At 32.3% G+C, this 19,063-nt stretch overlaps 1 protein-coding gene and 1 long non-coding RNA gene across 6 annotated transcripts; both read left to right on the forward strand.

Annotated features, from left to right (window-relative positions):
• The first annotated feature begins 1,911 nt into the window (after window positions 1-1,911).
• On the forward strand, window positions 1,912-5,558 carry LOC140012558 (uncharacterized). Its single transcript, XR_011819741.1, has 2 exons — window positions 1,912-2,312; window positions 5,211-5,558. It is a non-coding gene; the product is annotated as an uncharacterized lncRNA (long non-coding RNA).
• A 7,501-nt stretch (window positions 5,559-13,059) lies between these two features.
• Window positions 13,060-16,529, forward strand: LOC113705066 (D-amino-acid transaminase, chloroplastic). Of its 5 annotated transcripts, none has more exons than XM_027226941.2 (5): window positions 13,060-13,475; window positions 13,642-13,685; window positions 14,011-14,189; window positions 14,750-15,423; window positions 16,187-16,529. In XM_027226941.2, the coding sequence occupies exons 1-5, from the start codon at window positions 13,265-13,267 to the stop codon at window positions 16,279-16,281; spliced, it is 1,203 nt and encodes a 400-aa protein (XP_027082742.1). In that variant the 5' UTR covers window positions 13,060-13,264; the 3' UTR covers window positions 16,282-16,529. The 5 variants fall into 5 exon arrangements, with proteins under 5 accessions (XP_027082742.1, XP_071917974.1, XP_027082744.1 ...); XM_072061873.1 differs by having other exon boundaries at window positions 13,335-13,475; window positions 13,638-13,685; window positions 13,908-14,189; XM_027226943.2 differs by having other exon boundaries at window positions 13,335-13,475; window positions 13,638-13,685; window positions 13,925-14,189.
• The last annotated feature ends 2,534 nt before the right edge of the window (window positions 16,530-19,063 follow it).

Consider the following 19,063-nt stretch of genomic DNA (forward strand, 5'->3'; position numbering starts at 1 on the left):
AAATCATTATCAGTAGTTCTCTTGGTTCCACTCGCCTTTTCTGTCTGAGATGGTTGCTTTCCCCGGCAAAGTGAAACCCTTCCATTCAAACAACTTAACCCAGTGGCAAAAATTCCTCGATTCCCACTGCATAGACTCTCTCCAGGGTTTTCAGCAGAAAACTCTTCTCCAAAGAACTGATTAACCAAATCATAATCATCACTTCTCTTGGTAACATTCTCCTGCTCTGTTTGAGAATATTGCTTTCCATTGAAAGGTGAAACCTTTTCATTAATGAACTCTACTTCAGATCTATTGCACCCGCTGTTGCAGCTTTTGAGAATCATTCCCGCTTCTTCAGGACTCTGACTTACTATCTTGGACTGAGATTCGCTGCACTTCTGGGTGTAGTTTGCAACAGCAGTTGCTTCATCAGGAATCATCTCCCCTGCTTTCGGGCTCACTTTTCCAGTAGAAATTTTGCTGGGATTCGACGCAATCTTGGCTTCAGTCTGTTTGTACTTGTCAACAATGCTTCTCGCTTGATCAACATTCTGAGGCCAGATATCAAAGTCACCGTTGGGGGCTTGAATCAGAACGCAAACAGGAATGTCGCACAAGATTGAAAGCTCTCTTGCCTTTTTTATGATCCCTTCCTTTCTTCTCTTGAAAACTACAGAGTTTTCATCGCTCCTCCGCAACTTCCTTTTCTTAGATCCCTCTTCTCTTTCCATCTTGATTGATTGAGGAAAACAATAATGTCTAAAGATCTTGCTTGATAGATTCTGAGGCGAAATAGAGTGTTAGTAATCTTGAAATACTACTACTACTAGTGATATATAAAGCTACGTTTGTCTGACCGACCTTACGATTTGTTTCTTTCCAAAAACGAGACTGCGTAGCAACGTTAGAATGAAACCTAGTACTCGCTACTTTAAAAGTAAGGGCCTTAACTTTTACACAAATATATATATTTGTACCCCAGATGTCTCAATTTTATTCCATGATGAGAAAAAAAAATTAAGTAACAGTTAATCCTGTAATTGATTGTGTTATTTCTAATTCTTGAGTCACTGCTCTATTTGTTGCTTTCCCAGCGAAGAACAATATAATTTGTTGTTTCAACATATTTGGGAGGTGTTATGTGAATGCGGGTTTTGATTACATATTTTTGGCATAAGCAAATTTGTTTGTAGGGAGTAGATCGTGCAAATTTCAATATTAATCTAGGAATCTAGTCTTCACTACATATTTTTGGCATAAGGAGATAATATTTTAGGTAAGTTAAGGAACCTTTTTTCCCTATTTTCCTCAAGACTTGACTCAATTAGTAGGGAAATTAACCAATTAAATGTGGGATCCCTGATTCATTTCTCATCCATAAGGGAAGTTTTGAATCTCCCTCAAACTAAAGAAAAAAAAAAGACTCATCTTTACTCTCAATTTGTTTGTATTTAATTTGGTATATACCATCAGGACCCGAGCAAACAAGTCCGTGGCTTAATTAAGCTATCCAGCAAAAATTTTAGATTTGAGGTATCAACTAAAGGCTTTTGAGAGTTCTCACGGGGTTAAGGTTAGTAGAAAGTTGTCCAAAAGTCTGCTGACTTTGCAAAAAAACTAAAGGCTTGACGCCAAGTGTATGCTCCTAGAGATATGTATAATATAAGTCCACCCATTTTTTCTGATGTAAATAGCAGTTATAATGTTTGAAAGGACAATGCTACAGTGCCTATAGTTATGGTAACGATGTTAGAGAAACCTACTATTACAGGTTTCTATTACCTTTAGTGACAGATCCAAATTTTTAGCGACTTTTGAAATATTATATTAAAATAATTAATATTAAATTTAGTAAGTTTTTAATTAAAACAAGTAAATTTATGCCTGAAAAATAAGTTTTTGTCAGAAATAGAAATTTACACTTTGAGTAATTTAATTTACTTATTATTTGACGAAAATTACTTATTTTTGAATTAAACTTACCAATACTACAAGTAAAAAATGTTCATATTTAAGTAAAAAAATTACCAGTTTCTAAAAACGGTTTTGGGTTCCTGAAACACTTTCGGATATCATCTTGTCAAAGTCATCTCCCTTCTTATTACTTAGTTCTCAGTTCCAACATACGATTGAAGGCAAAGATTTCCACTTTGGTCCACACTTTCTCTTGGTTACAAGCGAATAAATTTTCCCACTTCAAATTTTCATCTTCAGTTCCCACTTTCCCTCTATCCTTTCTCATCGATAGATTGTTTTTGGGTGCTGCCAAATGCAGACACAACAAAAGGGTTTTTCGACGGTGGTAGCCAATCAAAGATAGCAGTGACGAGGTTAGCCCATCATGTCCTCTTGAAATTGTTTGATTATATTGCTGTAATTTATTTATATTTCATTTGTTTTGTTTGTCAAGATTTTCTTGCGAAATCAAGGCTGAGAATTTGAAGATTTTATTGCAATTTTGGGGCTGAAAATGTCCACTGAAACATCTAGCCTTGATTTGGTTGTAGTTTGGATTGTCTACTGGTAAAACATGCTTAATAGCCATATGAAGCATCTAGGACTTGACTAGGCGTTTAAGTTAAATGTGATTAATTTGTGAATGCATATAAGATGTTTGGTGAAATGTCAAAGAGAAATCTGTGTGTTATGATTGCTACTCTGTGCTATTCAGCGGCCAGAGATGAGACCAGCTCTTAAAGAAATCACCCTCGTCAGTTGACAACAGCGCTCAAGATCACCCTTGGGATTGGCTGAAAATAGACCTACTTCTGTTGGAAACTAAATAATCATATTAGAGACAGTGATTTCATCTTCCTTGTACCTGCTTTCTTCCTCTTCTTCTTCTTCTGTTTTCCCCCCCTTTTGTCTTATGGGTTTTTGTAGCTTTTTTTTTTTTTTTTTTGTTGTTGGGTTTAATCAGATGTACATATTTAGATGAGAAGCACTAATACTCTCTTTCCAGTCTTGTTTGTGGTGATGGGATGAGTGCAGCTTCATCAGTTTCTTATAATATAACTTGAAATTTTGCAGAGAGGGAAAAGATATTAATATACCTCCTTCAATTTTGCATAAAGGGATGTTTTCCTATCTTCCTTTTTTGCTTGATTCTGAATTTTTTGCCTTTTTAATTTCTGGTGTTCCAATATATATATATATATATATATTTTTTGTTTTTTGAGCTTTAAGTTCTTGAATCTAAGGTTGTGAATTTGCTGCGTCCTGATTCTTCCTCCAACCGACAAAATAGAGGTCCTTGCTGTTTTCTTTGATTTTAATTTTTTTGTCCTTTATTGTTGTGGCTGTTTTGCAAAACGTGGAAGTTAAGGCCCCCTCAAGGGTGGGTTTGGCCGGTGCAATTCAATACTAAGAAATGAAAATCAGTAGAAATGACTTGCAGACAATGACTACCTATTTCCTGGAAAACGGTTTTGTCCTTTTTCTCTAGATATTTTTGATCTTTCATTTTGTATTCCCACTTGAAAAATGGAACACATTAATTGTTAGTTATCATATTGTCTCTGGTTGGCTGCCCCTTAAATTTTAAAAATTAGAAGTCATAAATCAGACTTTGATTTTTCTTTTCTATTAATTTTCGGTATGTATAAAAATTACCGCAATTATTTTCTATTAAAATGTGCCTAAGTATCCGTTGACAGCTTTGATGAATGAATTCTGTACTTATTTTCTATTAAAATATGCATAAGTATCCGTTTGTATATCCTCTTTCCTTTCCTCTTGCTCTCAATCCAGTGATCGGTAATGGGGTAGGTTGGTACTGATTGAAATAATTTTCTCGCAAAAAGTCTTCAACCAGAATTTTAAAAGGAAACCTAAGGTTTTGATGTTGCATTGGTCTTTCTTTTGTGTTTTATACGCTCGAGTTGTTGAGGCCTCCCTCTTTCTATCTCAGTCAAGCCAGATTCTTTGCTCCTGCGTTGTATGTTCTTGTTTCAGAAAGAGGGTTTATCAGGTTGGGTAGTTTAGTTCATGTTCTTGATGCTAGAGGGATGGAATTGTTTTTCTTATCAAAATGGCATGTTGTAGTTCCCTTTTCGTTCATTGTTCTGCGATAGATTTAGGTGATGAATAGCCGAGAGCTACGGAAAGCTTGTAAATGTGATTTTGCAGAGAAAGGTCCTGCTGCATTTTTTTTCTTTTGCTGATTAGTTCCCTTTGTCCCTGACGGTCAGCTCAGATTTTTGCTTTAATCCTGCAACAAAATGTAGCTTTTGATTTAGTTGATAATTGAGAGTTAAGATCCTGGTAGTTGGTGAACATGTCTGCATCCTGAAATGGAAAGAAAGTTGCGGTATGGAAACTTGCAGAACCTTGCGGATAAGAAATTGCAGAAGCATAAGAAAGCTTCGTAACATGCATGCAACAAATTTCAGAAATTGCATGTTTAACCCTCGAATTTTGGCTTAATGTTACTAAGGCCCATAACAATTAGGAAAATACAATCAATTTTGTCCCTTCAAAATCTGAATTGTTGTTGGCATGCCTTAATATGTTTTTTGGACAGATTTTTCGTGAATTTTAGGATGAAATAGGGAAGGTTTAATAATTTTGAAGAATTTATAGTTTTGATTTTCATTTGATTAATATTTTAGCTAATTTTGTCATTTAATCATAATAAATCAGTTTCCATTCATCATTTTGTGAAGTTTAGCATTTGATCTTGACAATGCTACAGTGCCTATAGTTATGGTAACGATATTAGGTGTTATACAATACTCAGCAAATCTTGAAGATGTGTTGTGGAAGTGTTGTGACTGCTATGCTATACTAATAGTCTGCAATTTCCTTCTAAGAAATAAGCATGACATTCACTTTCCCGTGGCATTTTTTGCTCTGTTAACCAAGTACCTGTGTGTTTAGGTGCTTTGCTTGTCTCCATAAAGCCTCTAGTTATGATGCTTGAATTTTCACGCTTGGAATCTGCAGGGGACAAATGAATGTCTGGGATGGTATATTACATGGGATTGAATCCCCCCCTTCTTTTTGGTTCAAGGGTAACTGAAACAAAATAGGAAACAGTTTGCTATAGACAAGTTTCTCACATTAAAATAGGTACAAGTGGTTTACTATAGACATGTTTCTCACATGGCTTGTTCTGCTACTAAAGCTTAGGGGCTTGAAGCACGCATACGTTTTAGTGTTATTCTTGTCATCATTTGGTTACTTCCGCTTCCAGATATGCTTTTCTTGAAAGTCATGTTCTTTTTCAGGACTGGATATCTCACCGGGACGGATTAAGTGAAAGAAAGCAGGGAAGAGAAAAGAGTTTGAGCACTTGTCTGTCAACTCTGCTCTCTGTGTGATCAAAGTTGAGAAGTTTATGTGCAGGGCGGCAATCTGTGCCTTATGGTGGGGGAAAAATAAAAGAATTTGAGGACGTGTCTGTCAACCTTTTCTGTGTTTGATCAATCTAGAGAAATTGAGGTGTTACCAAGCTGTCTGTACTTTTATCTCTGTTTCTTTTACGAGCTTTTAACCTTATGCAGTGATTGTGAATGGAATATGCAAGCAACTCTGTTTAAAGATGTTCCCTGAGATGTCCACTGTTACTCGTGCTATTGAAATTAGTAACATTGTAGAACCTGTGGAATCCAGGACCAATGAGCCTATTGAATGGGCATGTCTGAAACGGGACCATAAAGTATATGCATTTCTGGCTCAAGGTATTGCCGCCTTCCCAAGAAAAGATTGCTTGTCTGAGGCACTTGGTGCTTCAAGCACTGGCAATTGCTTGTCTGAGGCACTTTATGATTCTGCTCTGAAGCACAAGATAGAATGTGTAACATAGTCTCCTCCCGTAAGCTCTGCTGCACAAGGGAGAGTCCAGAGAATTTACTTTGAATAATGGGACAAACATTTAGCTAGGCACCTGCATCATATTGACATTTAATTCCTGCATCCGTGGACATAGAAGAACCAAGCAGCTCAACTTTCCAATCCCGCACAAAAAAAATGACAATGGATGGATCACTTTTTCTTTTATCACAGGAATATCCCATTAGTCTCGCAGCATATATAGAAATGTTTGTCATATGCACTCAGGAGAATACCGCTTCTGCTCTTCAAATATAAAGCACATTTAGTAAGATAGGAGAATAGCAAATATGCAGCACTTTCTTGTGCCTTATGAAGTTCATTAAGCAACCTTTTTTTTGGGGTGATTTATGCTTGACAATTTTAATTCTTGAAGATTTAATTTCACCTGTGAGGATGAAGTGATGATCGAGATTAGCTGATAGGTGTTTGGTCTAGTTCTTGGTTCACTCATCTTTTCTTGATTTTGTAACAAGTTTAATGGTTACATGGATGGAATACAAGGCATCTCCTGCTATGCATTGGTGGTGTGGTGTTGTTGACTTGTTATTTTCATAGCTAATTTTCGATCGGGTCATGATATTAACCAGAAATTGTAACCAACTCTCCAATTTAAAATAGATAGACGACAAAAGACCAGTGAGATCCTTATTGCGGGGGTATCCTCTCCAAACCCTGCTTTGGGTTATGTTTATCCGCGTTCCAGGAAGGATCCTCACCGACTCCGCTTCTTCTGTTATCGAATGGATAATTTGGAAACTTTCAAAACTAAAATCCTACAAGAGAGAGGATTATCGCCTAATCCCAGAACAAACCAGACGATTTCTGGTTTCCTGATCCCATCGTTCTTTAGAAATAGCTCTTTTAGCTCTGTATAAACGAAATCAAGACCTCGTCCATCCCTACAAATTTAACAGAAGTAATCCAACATATTAACATTAACAGCATCAAATGATTAACAGCATCAAAAAATTTAAGAAAACTATATTTTAGTAATTGTTGTCATTGACACTTAATTGAAGTTCATTAAGAATAATTGAAATATGTAAATATCAATACTCTATTCAAATGTAAATATTCAACCTAAGTAACAAAATAAATGATAGCTAAACAAACGAAATATGCGTTCAATTGATCGTGTTCAAACTACACATTCTGTTAATAGTTAGTATATATGAAATTGTATTTTCCATTTGTAGAAAATTAATATGCATTTTATATCTACTAACGAATATATTACCTATGTTTTGAACAAATCAAACGAAAACTTATGGTGTGATATGTATATAGTTGCTCACATTTATACGTATGCCATCATCCTTTCTTTATGCTGCAAATTTCTTTTGATTATATTTAGGGGTCGCAATTATAAAATGTCGATCTGAAAAAATGATATGAACCTAGCACGAAATTAATTGATTCGGATTGAGGTTTCGCGGGTTTGGGTCAGAATCGAGTCGCATGCGATGAACCCGAAATGAAAATGAGTCGAATTCGGGTCAAACCATGTGTGATCCGATACGACCCGATCACCTGTTTATGAATGAAAATTTTTTTTACCTAACTAACCTACATTATTCTTTTTGTTTCAAAGGCATTAATCACTTAATCCTAAATGAATTTATTTAACTTATTTGAAGTTGAAATTATTATATTTGGACAAATAATGTATTATATTATTTTTTACTTTTATACTGCTTATATTTATTTTATATTTGGTTTGGAACAAAACACTTTTACGATGTTTTTAATTTATTTTATATTTGGTTTGGGATTATTTATTTAAATTTTTATTACTTGATTATGTAATTAGGCTCCGTTTGATAACACTGAATCTGAATTCTGAATTCTGAACTCTGAATTCTGAATACTGAAATAATTAATTTGTTGAATTTTAAGTACTGAAAAGAGATATATGAATGTCTGAATCTTAATGCTGAATCTATTTATACTGTTTGATAAATATTAATAACTTAATGCTTAAGAAGCTAAATTGTACACTTTTGCCCTTCTATCTTTTAATCCAAAAAGGAAATAGAACCTATGATTTAATTAACTTAAAATTGTTAGGTATGAAAATGACAATGATTGTGAAGAGCAATGCATACAATGACAACATTTCTTTGTGTGGGAAAAGGGTATGGTTTCATCGTTTTGAAAATGGGAAAACGAGCTTTTAATACTCCAAAAGCACGTTCAATTATATTTCTCAATCTTGCATGTGCTTGGTTAAAGCGTTATTCTTTTGATATTGGACGAGAAGCATTTCGAAAATCAGACAACCAATATCTAATATTTCGATATGGTGTCATAAAGCCACGTGTGTGTGGATAAGTTGCATCACATAAATAATATTTATCTGCACAAAAAAAAATATATATCAAAATATAAATGTTTGTGGATGAAAATTACTGCAAAAAAATACTATTGTTAAAAAAAAATTTTGAATAGAGAATATCAGGTTGTTTTGTTTAATTAGATAAGGATTTTAAATAGGAAATATTAGGTTGTTTAATTAGATAAGGATTTTGAATGTAATTAACAAACAGGGATATATTTGGTAGATAAGATAAAGTAGTTGAAGTAAATCTCTTGATTCTTATCAAATTAAGCATTCAACTACGATTCTTGTGCTGAAAAAAATACATACAAATTCAGTACCACTTAATAAGTTCAGCAGGTGAATTTTTATTTATCAAACACCCATAACATCTGAATGTCTGAATGAATTCAGTTTCAGCACTTTTTTATGTTATCAAACAGGCACTTAGTCTTGTGTGAATTACAAATTACAGTGGTAAATTAATAAATTAAAATTAAGTTTTGGGTCATTCAGGTCGTCCCGCCAACCTGACAACCTGGAATTTTCAGATTCGGGTCGGATATCCTGACCCGTTTCGGGTTGGGGGGTCAAGTTCGGGTCAGCCAGTTATCTATTATACCTGGGTCTCAACTCGACCCGTCACTCCGATTTGGACCCGATTGCCACCCCTAATTATATTGTCAAAAAAATAACATATTTTACAAATTATTCCAATTTATTTACAAAATGTTACTAATTTCATTAGAAATTATGAAATGTAATCATGGTTTATTAATTTTTTACTAAATATAAATACAACTTATATCAGGTAAAAATATTTGACTTTGTTTTACTTTGATCACAAAAACTTGTGGTAGAAATAACGAAATAGTGACAAGGGTGCAAATTTCAAATCAACAACCAACGTACACTTAATTACGCTAATTTTTTAGTTGATCAAACTAATATATGCCATAAAGTAACTAGATTTTAGCATTTATAAATTGGCCATTTTAGCAGTTTATATACCATTCACCTATAAAAAATATGATTATTATAAAATGACATTTTATAATAATTTACATACTATTTGCCAATTAAAAGTAAGTTTGATAAAAAATATATATATGCATATAAATCCATATTGTAAATGATACAAAATATATTTGAATCTCACGAAACTTAATCTATGGGTAAATTTACTATAGTTTCCAAAGATTATGCCACATTAGTACAAATTTAACTTTTATGCTTGTGACCTAGAAAATAAATTTATTAGAACACATAACCTTTGTAAATGATACATACATTTATTAAAATGCTTAAAACACATAACATTGATGAATGATACATACAACCATATATTATACATTTACGTTACCAACAATTACTAACTATAATATTAAGTTTCAATCCTTAACAAAAAAATCTTAGCATTATTTTAAATAAACTTTCTAATACTTGTTTCATATAAGTTTTTTTAAGTAAAATATTAAATTTATGCCACAAACTAGTAAGTCTTGATGATTAACCAAATTTACTATTCTATCAACAGGATTTACTATTAATCCGTGAAAACTTACTATTACTTGAACTAAACTTACTCTCCAAAAAGAAAGTTTCGAATAAAGGCAGTAATTTATTTATTTTTTTTAAAAAGTAACTTTCAATTTTATTTCATTTTACTTTTTAAGACATAAATAGGATAACAAATTTCGTTACCATTTTCGATTTATTTTTTATTTGCTTTTAGCGACCATTTGATTATTTGATCGGTCTATCCACCTAAATAGGATAACACTTAAAAATAAGAAAGTAAGTTTTCTATCTAAAATAATATGTTAACAGTAAAAAATTAGTAACTTTTATACTTCAAAAGGTAAGTTGGAATAAATATTAAACTTACTTTTTAAATAGATAAATTACTACTTTATTTCCCAAACTTACTTTTTAGAGAGTAAGCTTAATTCAAGTAATAGTAAGTTTTTATACATAAATATTAACTCTTGATAAAGTAATAGTAAGATGATAAAGTTTTAATAAATTTACATCTGAGACACAAGAAATAATAAGAGTTAAGGCCTAAACAAAATGAGAAATAATATAATAATAAAAATGACAAAATTAGTATAACAATTAATATAAGAAAATCAGTATGATCTTGATTTTTTTCCTTGGGAGATTGTTCATAAGAATAGGATCCAATAATTATAAATGAAAATCACATGCATGTATAATCTATTGTATAATTTAAATTATATTTAGTTCACCTATAAAATGGTTCTAAAATAATTAGTACACTATGATAAATGTTATTTTAACAACAAAATTTTTTTTTTACTAAAAGTCGGAAATATCCATGACATATGTATGAGGGATATTTTACCATTTTTGTATCTCACATCCAATCATTAAAGTTAATTTGAGAAAAACTATTTTTGACAATCGAATTATTTTGAATTTAACCAACAAGTTGAGATTTTTTAAACAATAAAAGTGAAATATTTTGGGAACTTAGTTGTTTATTTTCCCGTAATAAAAAATTTAAAATATGACAAATTATCTTACATATTTTATAAGGTCATATGCAAAAAAAAAAGTTTTCATAGTATATTTAAAATGCTTCGAACATATAACATTTATAAATGATACGTACAATTGTAAGTTTCTTTAAGTAAAATAGTAAATTTATGCCACAAACTATTAAGTTTTGATGATTAACCAAATTTACTAATCTATCAACAATATTTACTATTAATCTATAAAAACTTACTATTACTTGAACTAAACTTACCCTCCAAAAACTAAGTTTCAGATATAGAGTAATATTTTACTTCATAAAAAACAAAGTTAGTTCCATATTTATTCAAGTTTACTTTTTGAGACATAAAAGTTACTAATATATCGAGTTAACTTACTATTCTTTATGGAAAACTTACTAACCACCATTTTAGGTACTATTTCATTTAGATGACCAGTACAACAGGTCATCAAATGGTCGCTAAAAGTATTTTTACCTGTTATATCAGGTAAAAATAGTTTTGTTACCATAACTATCGTTACTTCAGACTTTTCCTGTTTGAAAAATGATTAATAAAGTATGGATTTTTTTCTAAGGAGTGGTACACATAAATTGCCATTTTTTCCCTATTAGGAAAGCGGTGGGATTTAATAAGTAGAGAAGGGAAGGGTAATTTGAATCTAAAATCTTTAATTTCTAATGCCTCACCTTAACTGCTAGACCGAAACTTCCTCAACAAAATTACCATTTGAATTTAATCAGACTCATTGCCCTGCTGCATTTAGATACTTTTTCAAATTAATTACATTTAAAAAAATAACACTTGAAACCTCTATTATGGTTATGGGCACCTGGTGGCTAAACTGATGAAGTATTTTGGTATAACATGGGACATATTTGTTATATAGCCCACCACATATTTATTAGTGAATATCCCATATTAATATTCCAATAATTTCCAATCATACATGGATCACTCCACTCATTGCCAATTGATTTTAAGAAGGAAATCCAAGTTCTTTATCAAACTATATGTAATTTGAAAACCCTCTTAAGGAATAGGCATCTATTAGCCAAACCGTTTTAAAATCTCAAACAAAATCAAAACTGTTAGTTCTTTTGTGCCAGCAAGGTTCTAATCGGTGGTGCGATCTAAAAAGGATTAAATAGGAGGACTAAATTAGACAAAAATAAAGTTGAGGAATGAAATCAGCTTAAGTAAAAAAATTAAAGGATTAAAATGGCCATTTTCCTCGCTATTTATGCAAGGAAAAATTTGTAACATCTTTTTTCTTTCAACGTTTACGAGTACAAGGCAGTCAAATGGTTAAAGTAAGGTTGTAAATGAATGAAATCGCATAGAAAAACTCAACTTATTAACTCGTAGACCAGCTTGAATAAATATATATATATAATTTAAATAGTAAAATTATATATATATTCCTAATATTTTTACTATTTTATTTATTTTTAAAAAATAAAATAAAAAATTTTATTTTTTAAAACTCGAGTAGACTCAAATTTGAGGTTGAGATTGAATTTGAATTTTATATTAAAAGCTCGTCGAACTCAAGTTCAAGTTTAGGTTTGATAAAATTGAGTCAAGATTTAGCTCGATCCTTAACTTGATTAGGCCAAAACTCTACTATTTGTAGCTTAGGTCAATCTACTATATTCAGAAATGAGGGATTTAGTTATGATTTATGCATTTCTAAATGATAGGATGCAAAAATCAAGTGGTATTACTAGGTCAAAGCATTGTGGGATCTAGTGTGCTCTACGACCACAAACCTAGATGGTAGAAATATGAGAGATAAGGACATTTAGTTAACTTGCTATTTATTTTCTGTATTTTTAAATTTTAAAAATTAACCCTCTTCATAATTTAAGTGAGATATTTAATATTTTGTTCATATTAATTGCCAAAATAGGAGTTTATGTGATATGGCGAACTATTGGGAGGACTATGAGTGCGTTCGGATTGATGATTATTTAGAAAAAAAATTCTGAAGTAACACTTCAGTACTCTGTTTGTGACGTGATGCATGTTAGTAAAATTGTGATTAGAAAATAAAAAATTTATTAGAAAATATGTTTATGATATAAGTAGTTTTTTTGGTTTTAGAAACTGAACTATGCAAACAACATATTTATAGCAGTGAATTCACATATAGTGAAGTGATGACCAACAAATGACCTTCTTAAATAAGTTCATCTCATGATTTAACCAAAGAAAAGGCCAACCTATAATAGTGCATATCTTGTAGGCGTTGTTGTTAATCTGGTTTCGTTTCACGTCTTCAATACTACATCAGTTGGGTGCGTGGTAATAATACCACTTCAGATAACGCCTTCTATGAGCCGCTTAAATTAAACGGCCTTCACCTTTTATATTGTCTGTTTTCAATCAAGAAATAATTAATTCATAAACGAACTGAACTGGACGGGCTTGTCTGTTCTCTTTGGGCAGATTTGTTTATCACGAATTCGATCCGGCACCAAACCATGGAACCACTTGACAAATTATTAATTCCATCAATCTACATTATATTGATGATTGAAGATTTTTCCTTGAACACAATTCTAGTGCTCTGATATTCTTTTCCACTGATAATCAGCTTTCTTGAATGGCTTCTTTCTCATCTCTGACCAGACCCATCTCAGAATCTTCACTAATTTCTTTAAAGTTGGGTGATCAATCCTCAAATTCACTTGGTTTTCCGAAACATATCGTATTTTCAAGACATGGGTTCTGCTCTTTTCCACCTGGGCTTGTTCATATTCAGCTAAAGCCATCTCTTGCTATCAAGAATTCGTATCAGACCGAGTCTTCCATCGGTAAGTTTAATCAGCTTTTCCCCAAAAAAAAAATGTTTAACCAGCTTGAATTCACTATCTTGAATAGGTTTTTTTCCTACTTTTGTTGGTTTTTGTTGCCGTATTCCCTGCAAAAGAATAACCAAAGAAAATTCTGCTCACTAACTTTTTCATTTTGCATAGACAGGATCTACCGTATTATCTGAAGTACCAATTCTTTCTTGCTCAGAGGTTTGTTTTCAACTTTTCATCTGTCTTAATATGTGAATTACCTAATTTTGTTATATGCGGTCTACGAAAGATAAGATAGACAGGCAGGATGCGAAGGTGGCAGAATAGGTTGCTTTTTGTTGTTAATTCTATTCATATGTGCTTTAAATGTGAGAGACTTGTCTAATTAGCTTAATCCTGTTGCCAGTCTTGCCATCTCAATTATTTCAGTTTTGATTTTAGTTAAATATGTATCGAAGGCTTTAGGAAATCGAAGCTGTTAATAGAACTGGTTGTGGATGATGGTGCTGATAGCTATTGATGATATTATTTGTCCGTGGTGAAGGCAATTGAGAGGTTAAGGACAAGCCGAGAAACTTATAAAAGCAAAGAGCAGTATTTAGCTATGTACTCCAGTGTTTTTGGTGGAATAACAACAGATCCATCTGCAATGGTAATCCCCCTGGATGACCACATGGTCCACAGAGGGCATGGAGTTTTTGACACTGCAGCCATTATGGACGGGTTAGAAACCTAAACTCGTCTCTGCAGTCATAAGTTCCTTTTGAGTTTTGCCGTGTGGCACATTTTTGGAAGATTCTTTTATGTGATTACTTTTAGCAAGATGGATTTCTCACTAGACATCATCATCTGGCAGAGGTTCAAAGAAATTTGCGGTTATTGTTAAAGTATGCGTTTGGTTTTGGCACTAGTTGCTTTATGCATAAAAATTTCCATGCATATGCATCATATCAACTTCTATTTTTGTAATATTGCTCCTGATTGTCTGCAATGGTAATTTCTCTTGCTTCAGATTTTTCTGTTGACAAATGTTTTCTATGGTAAAATCTAAAGTGACAGTTTTAAACTTAATTTGTACATTGCTTATAGAATTTGTCCTTATTTTGTCTTAACTTCTTTATGAACAAACAAGTCCTCGGGTACTAAAGCCTTCTTTTATGAACAAACAAATTTTTGGTTGTTCCTTTCTCTTTCTTTGTTGTTTATAATGCAACTAGAGGAAAGCAACTTGGCTTAGTGATTACTTAGTGTGAGGTAACTTTTTCATTTCCTTCATATCCCAGATATCTTTATGAATTGGACCAACACCTTGACCGTTTCATAAGGTCAGCTACCACGGCCAAGATTAAGCTACCATTTGACAGGGACAGCATTAGAAGAATACTCATACAAACTGTAAGTGCTTCCAAGTGCAGAAAAGGCTCACTAAGATACTGGCTTTCAGCAGGACCTGGTGATTTTCAGTTATCTTCGTCAGGCTGTCATCAGTCTGCTCTTTATGCTATAGTTATTCAAAACCAGTCGCCTCCTGATTATAGTGGTATTAGAGTAGTTACTTCATCAATTCCAATTAAACCTCCTCAGTTTGCTGTCATGAAGAGTGTGAATTATCTTCCTAATGCGCTTTCAAAAATGGAAGCTGAGGAAAATGGTGCATATGCAGCAATATGGCTGGATTTTGATGGCTTTATAGCTGAAGGTCCTAACATGAATGTGGCCTTTGTAACAAAAGAAAAGGAACTCCTGATGCCTGAATTTGACAAAATTCTCAGTGGCTGCACAGCTAGAAGGGCTCTGGTGCTTGCGGAAAGTCTTGTAAGGGAGGGAATACTCCAGAACATACGGGTAGATAAAGTAACTGTGGAGGAAGGGAAGAATGCAGTTGAAATGATGCTGATAGGCAGTGGAGTTCTCATCCGTTCTGTGGTGCAATGGGATGAACAGGTCATTGGTGATGGTAAGGTTTAGCATATGTGATGCAATTAGTATGAGAATCTTATGGTTCATTGTAGATTAGTAATACTGGTTATATTTAGGTTATTCCCTAACCAACTTATTGCTGAGTCAGGATAGGAGTAATATCTTTCTCTTCTGATGGATAAACTGGCAAATAATAGTATATTTCCTACCAAGTTCCTATGTCTTGTCAAAGCTTAAGATTCTTCACCATATATGGAGAAAAAGCCATAAAGCAGTCTTGTACTTCAAAAACATATGCTTCCCTTCCCCTATTGTGATTTATGTTTTCAGAAAATGATTTAGTACTCGAATATCACGTTATTTTCACTAAATTTTATCAGCTTTAAGATTCTATGTACTATTAATTTTAAGGGAATAACAGCTTTGATCACAATTTCAAGAGTCACTAGTATCTGTTGTAAATTTCGTTAAAGTTTAAGAAGCAGCTTCTGAAGCTTGTATTTGACTTGTAGTTGTAGATCGTAGGATAAACAGACTGGCCCTTTTCTCAATTTGAAATCGAACAATGTCCCTGCAACAGATGAAAATTCTACACGTTTAACCGCGGCATATCACTAGGTGAATGGAGACTAGAGCATATCATAGATCGATATCTGTTCATGTTCACTCTGCGCTGTTATTGAACTAGTGCAATTTTTGGCGAAATGTTGGATAATTAAGACAGTGATGGGTGATTGCCTACTCTCAGACAACCAGGAATTAGTGATTGGTTATTGACTTCTGTGTACTTTTCTTTGTAGGCAAAGAAGGTCCAGTATCTCAGGCTCTACTGAAACTTATTCTGGAGGACATGAAATCGGGGCCTGCTTCTGTACGAGTCCCTGTCCCTTACTAACCTGTTTGCAGTTTGCTAGGAGGAAGACACGCTCACAGTCATGTTCTTGAATAAACATTTTGGAAGCTTTTAGATTTACATATCACAAAATCTTGTTTCAAGTTTCCTGTAGTTTATAATATGGAGCTGTGTTCTAGCATCATTATTGACTAATGGGCCTGGGGCATTGGTAAGAATGAAAATGGGTGTAAAATTCCTTCATTTGTAGAGAATCCCAATTGATTATTGATCTGCACTGTTTCTGCTCATGTGTAGATGTTCACCCTTCTTTTCTCCCAGTTTTGTTGAAAAGATGGAAACCATCGCCCTGGCTTCAAAAATTTCAATTACTTTAAAGTTTCAATGATCAAATTTTACTTAACTGTGAGGAATTTGGAGGTTCTTTACAGCGTTTTAACCTCTAGTATCATATACTAGTCTACATGACAGTATTAGTTTTATACAATAAAACTAGGCTAACGTACTTATGATATGATTTTTCTCACATTATAGTCAAGTTTCAAAAAAATAAAAAAATAAAAAGCACTCTAGAATATTGACTTGTCAAATAATTGTTCTACATAACAATAGAAAAATGTAAAGGGAAACAAGTGAAACTCAGTCTTCCACAGAATTGTGATCTGCAACTCAGCATTGTTTGCAATCCTTCCAGCCTTTTTGAATTCAATCCAATCATCCACAGCTGTCTTGGAATTTTGATGGTTGTCTTTTTGCCCATGATTGAAGGACCCCTCATTTCTTGATTCTTCATGAGCAACGCAAACAAGGTCCACTGTCTCAGTCTCTGCAATACCTCCACTGCCCTTTACTAACATGTTGACAGTTTTTCCTCGGCATAGTTGCATGGATCATGTATTCAATGTATATACACGTACTAATAATCATTACAACCTTTTTTGCATTTATATACTTTCTGTATTTAATCATATATACCCACTTTTATATTTATTTACTTTTCCTAATTAATGTTATATTTCTAAAAATGTAACATCTAAAATATATATTAACGCGGGCTTAATAGACATCTGTCAAGACAGACACGTTTAAAAAAGTAAAATTAATAAAAAAATGTATAAATGCTAAGAGAGAACAATAACTGTTAGTGTATATATACATGATTCATTGAGTAAAATTAAACGTGTTAATGAGTACTTATTGAATATTTTCAAAAAAAAAAAAGTACTATTGAATACATGTGGACATTCGTTTACGAGGGGCTCACCCCTTTTTTGCTCCTGCAATGCCCAGCCCTTCACCAATTCCTCTTTGAAGTCCCTTGCTACTGTTCCTCTTCCTGTTTTGTTCGTTTACAAGGCTATAGCAGCATCTGTGTTAATTCTAATTATCCCTTGTTCAGGGGGGCACCAGTTCCTGTTTTGATGCTGATGAGTTGTTTCAGCAATGCATTTTCTGTCATTTACTTCCTCAGCTTCCTTGAACTCCAACCATTCCTGTTGAGCCTTCTGTACACAGCTTAGTTCCTTCCTTGCTGCTTGTCCATGCATCACTCTCTTCCTATCTTTCCATATCTGCCAAAAGGATATTAATTGTCGGGTCAATGTGATCTTGACCATCAGTTCTTTCCTTTGCCTGTAATAATCCCTCCCACCATCTCCAAAAGTTGGACCGGAGATCATTAAGACGACCTTCCCAGTTTGCTGGAGCTAGCTTCCAAATTCTTTCCTTTTGTGTTTGGAACCCATCTGTCTTCCCAGACTTTTACTGATTTCCCATCACCTATCCTTTCCCACATTCCCTTCATAAATAAAAGATGATGATGCTGGTGGCACCCTGTTGAGAGCATGATCAGTTTTCATGTATTTTCCTCTCATGACTTTGCTTACCAATAAATTTGGTTTCAGCAGAACCCTCCATAGCTGTTTTGCTAGAAGACCCAAAATGGTTTTAGCAGAACCCATAGCTCTCTTAATCCTCTGAACTTTGCTTTCTTCCATAAAACATTGTGTACGTTTGGATTGGTGTTTTTGAGCCTGTTTTTGAAAAACTGTTTTTCACATTCCAAATGCTACAGTAAATGTGTATTTCAAAAACAACTTCAAAAACACCAATCCAAACAATATATCAAAAACAACTCCAAATATATTTCAATTATGCATATTTAATTTGTATATTTTAATAAGTACATTTCAATTTGTATATTTTAATTATGTATTTTATATGTATATTTCAATTATATTTTAATATATTTTAATTATATATTTTAATATGTATATTTCAATTATGTATTTTAATATGTATATTCAATTATGTATATTATATATATTATATTAATATAAATATATTTATTTCAATTATGTATAATATTATATATATTATGTCAATTGAAATAAATATTATATATTTATATAAATACATTTATTTATATATAAATTTATAAATATATTTATGCAATTTTGTTTTATAATATATATTAATATGTATATTTCAATTATGTATATTATATATAAATTATATTAATATTAATGTATATTATATATATTATACATTTCTAATATTATATATTTACATATACATATCACAAATATTTTATTTTATTTAAAATATATTTTTATATATTTATAATATATTTACATAAATATTATATGTTATATAAATTATATATAATATAATATATAATATATTATACATTTGTATAAATGTACATTTATACATTTATATTAATATACATAATATTAATTTTACATTTATACATAATATTAATACATGTATACATTTATATTAATTATATTAATACATTTCAACATAATATTAAAACATATTT

Source organism: Coffea arabica, chromosome 8e (genome assembly GCF_036785885.1).
Source record: "Coffea arabica cultivar ET-39 chromosome 8e, Coffea Arabica ET-39 HiFi, whole genome shotgun sequence".
In the NCBI taxonomy this organism is placed as follows: Eukaryota; Viridiplantae; Streptophyta; class Magnoliopsida; order Gentianales; family Rubiaceae; genus Coffea; species Coffea arabica.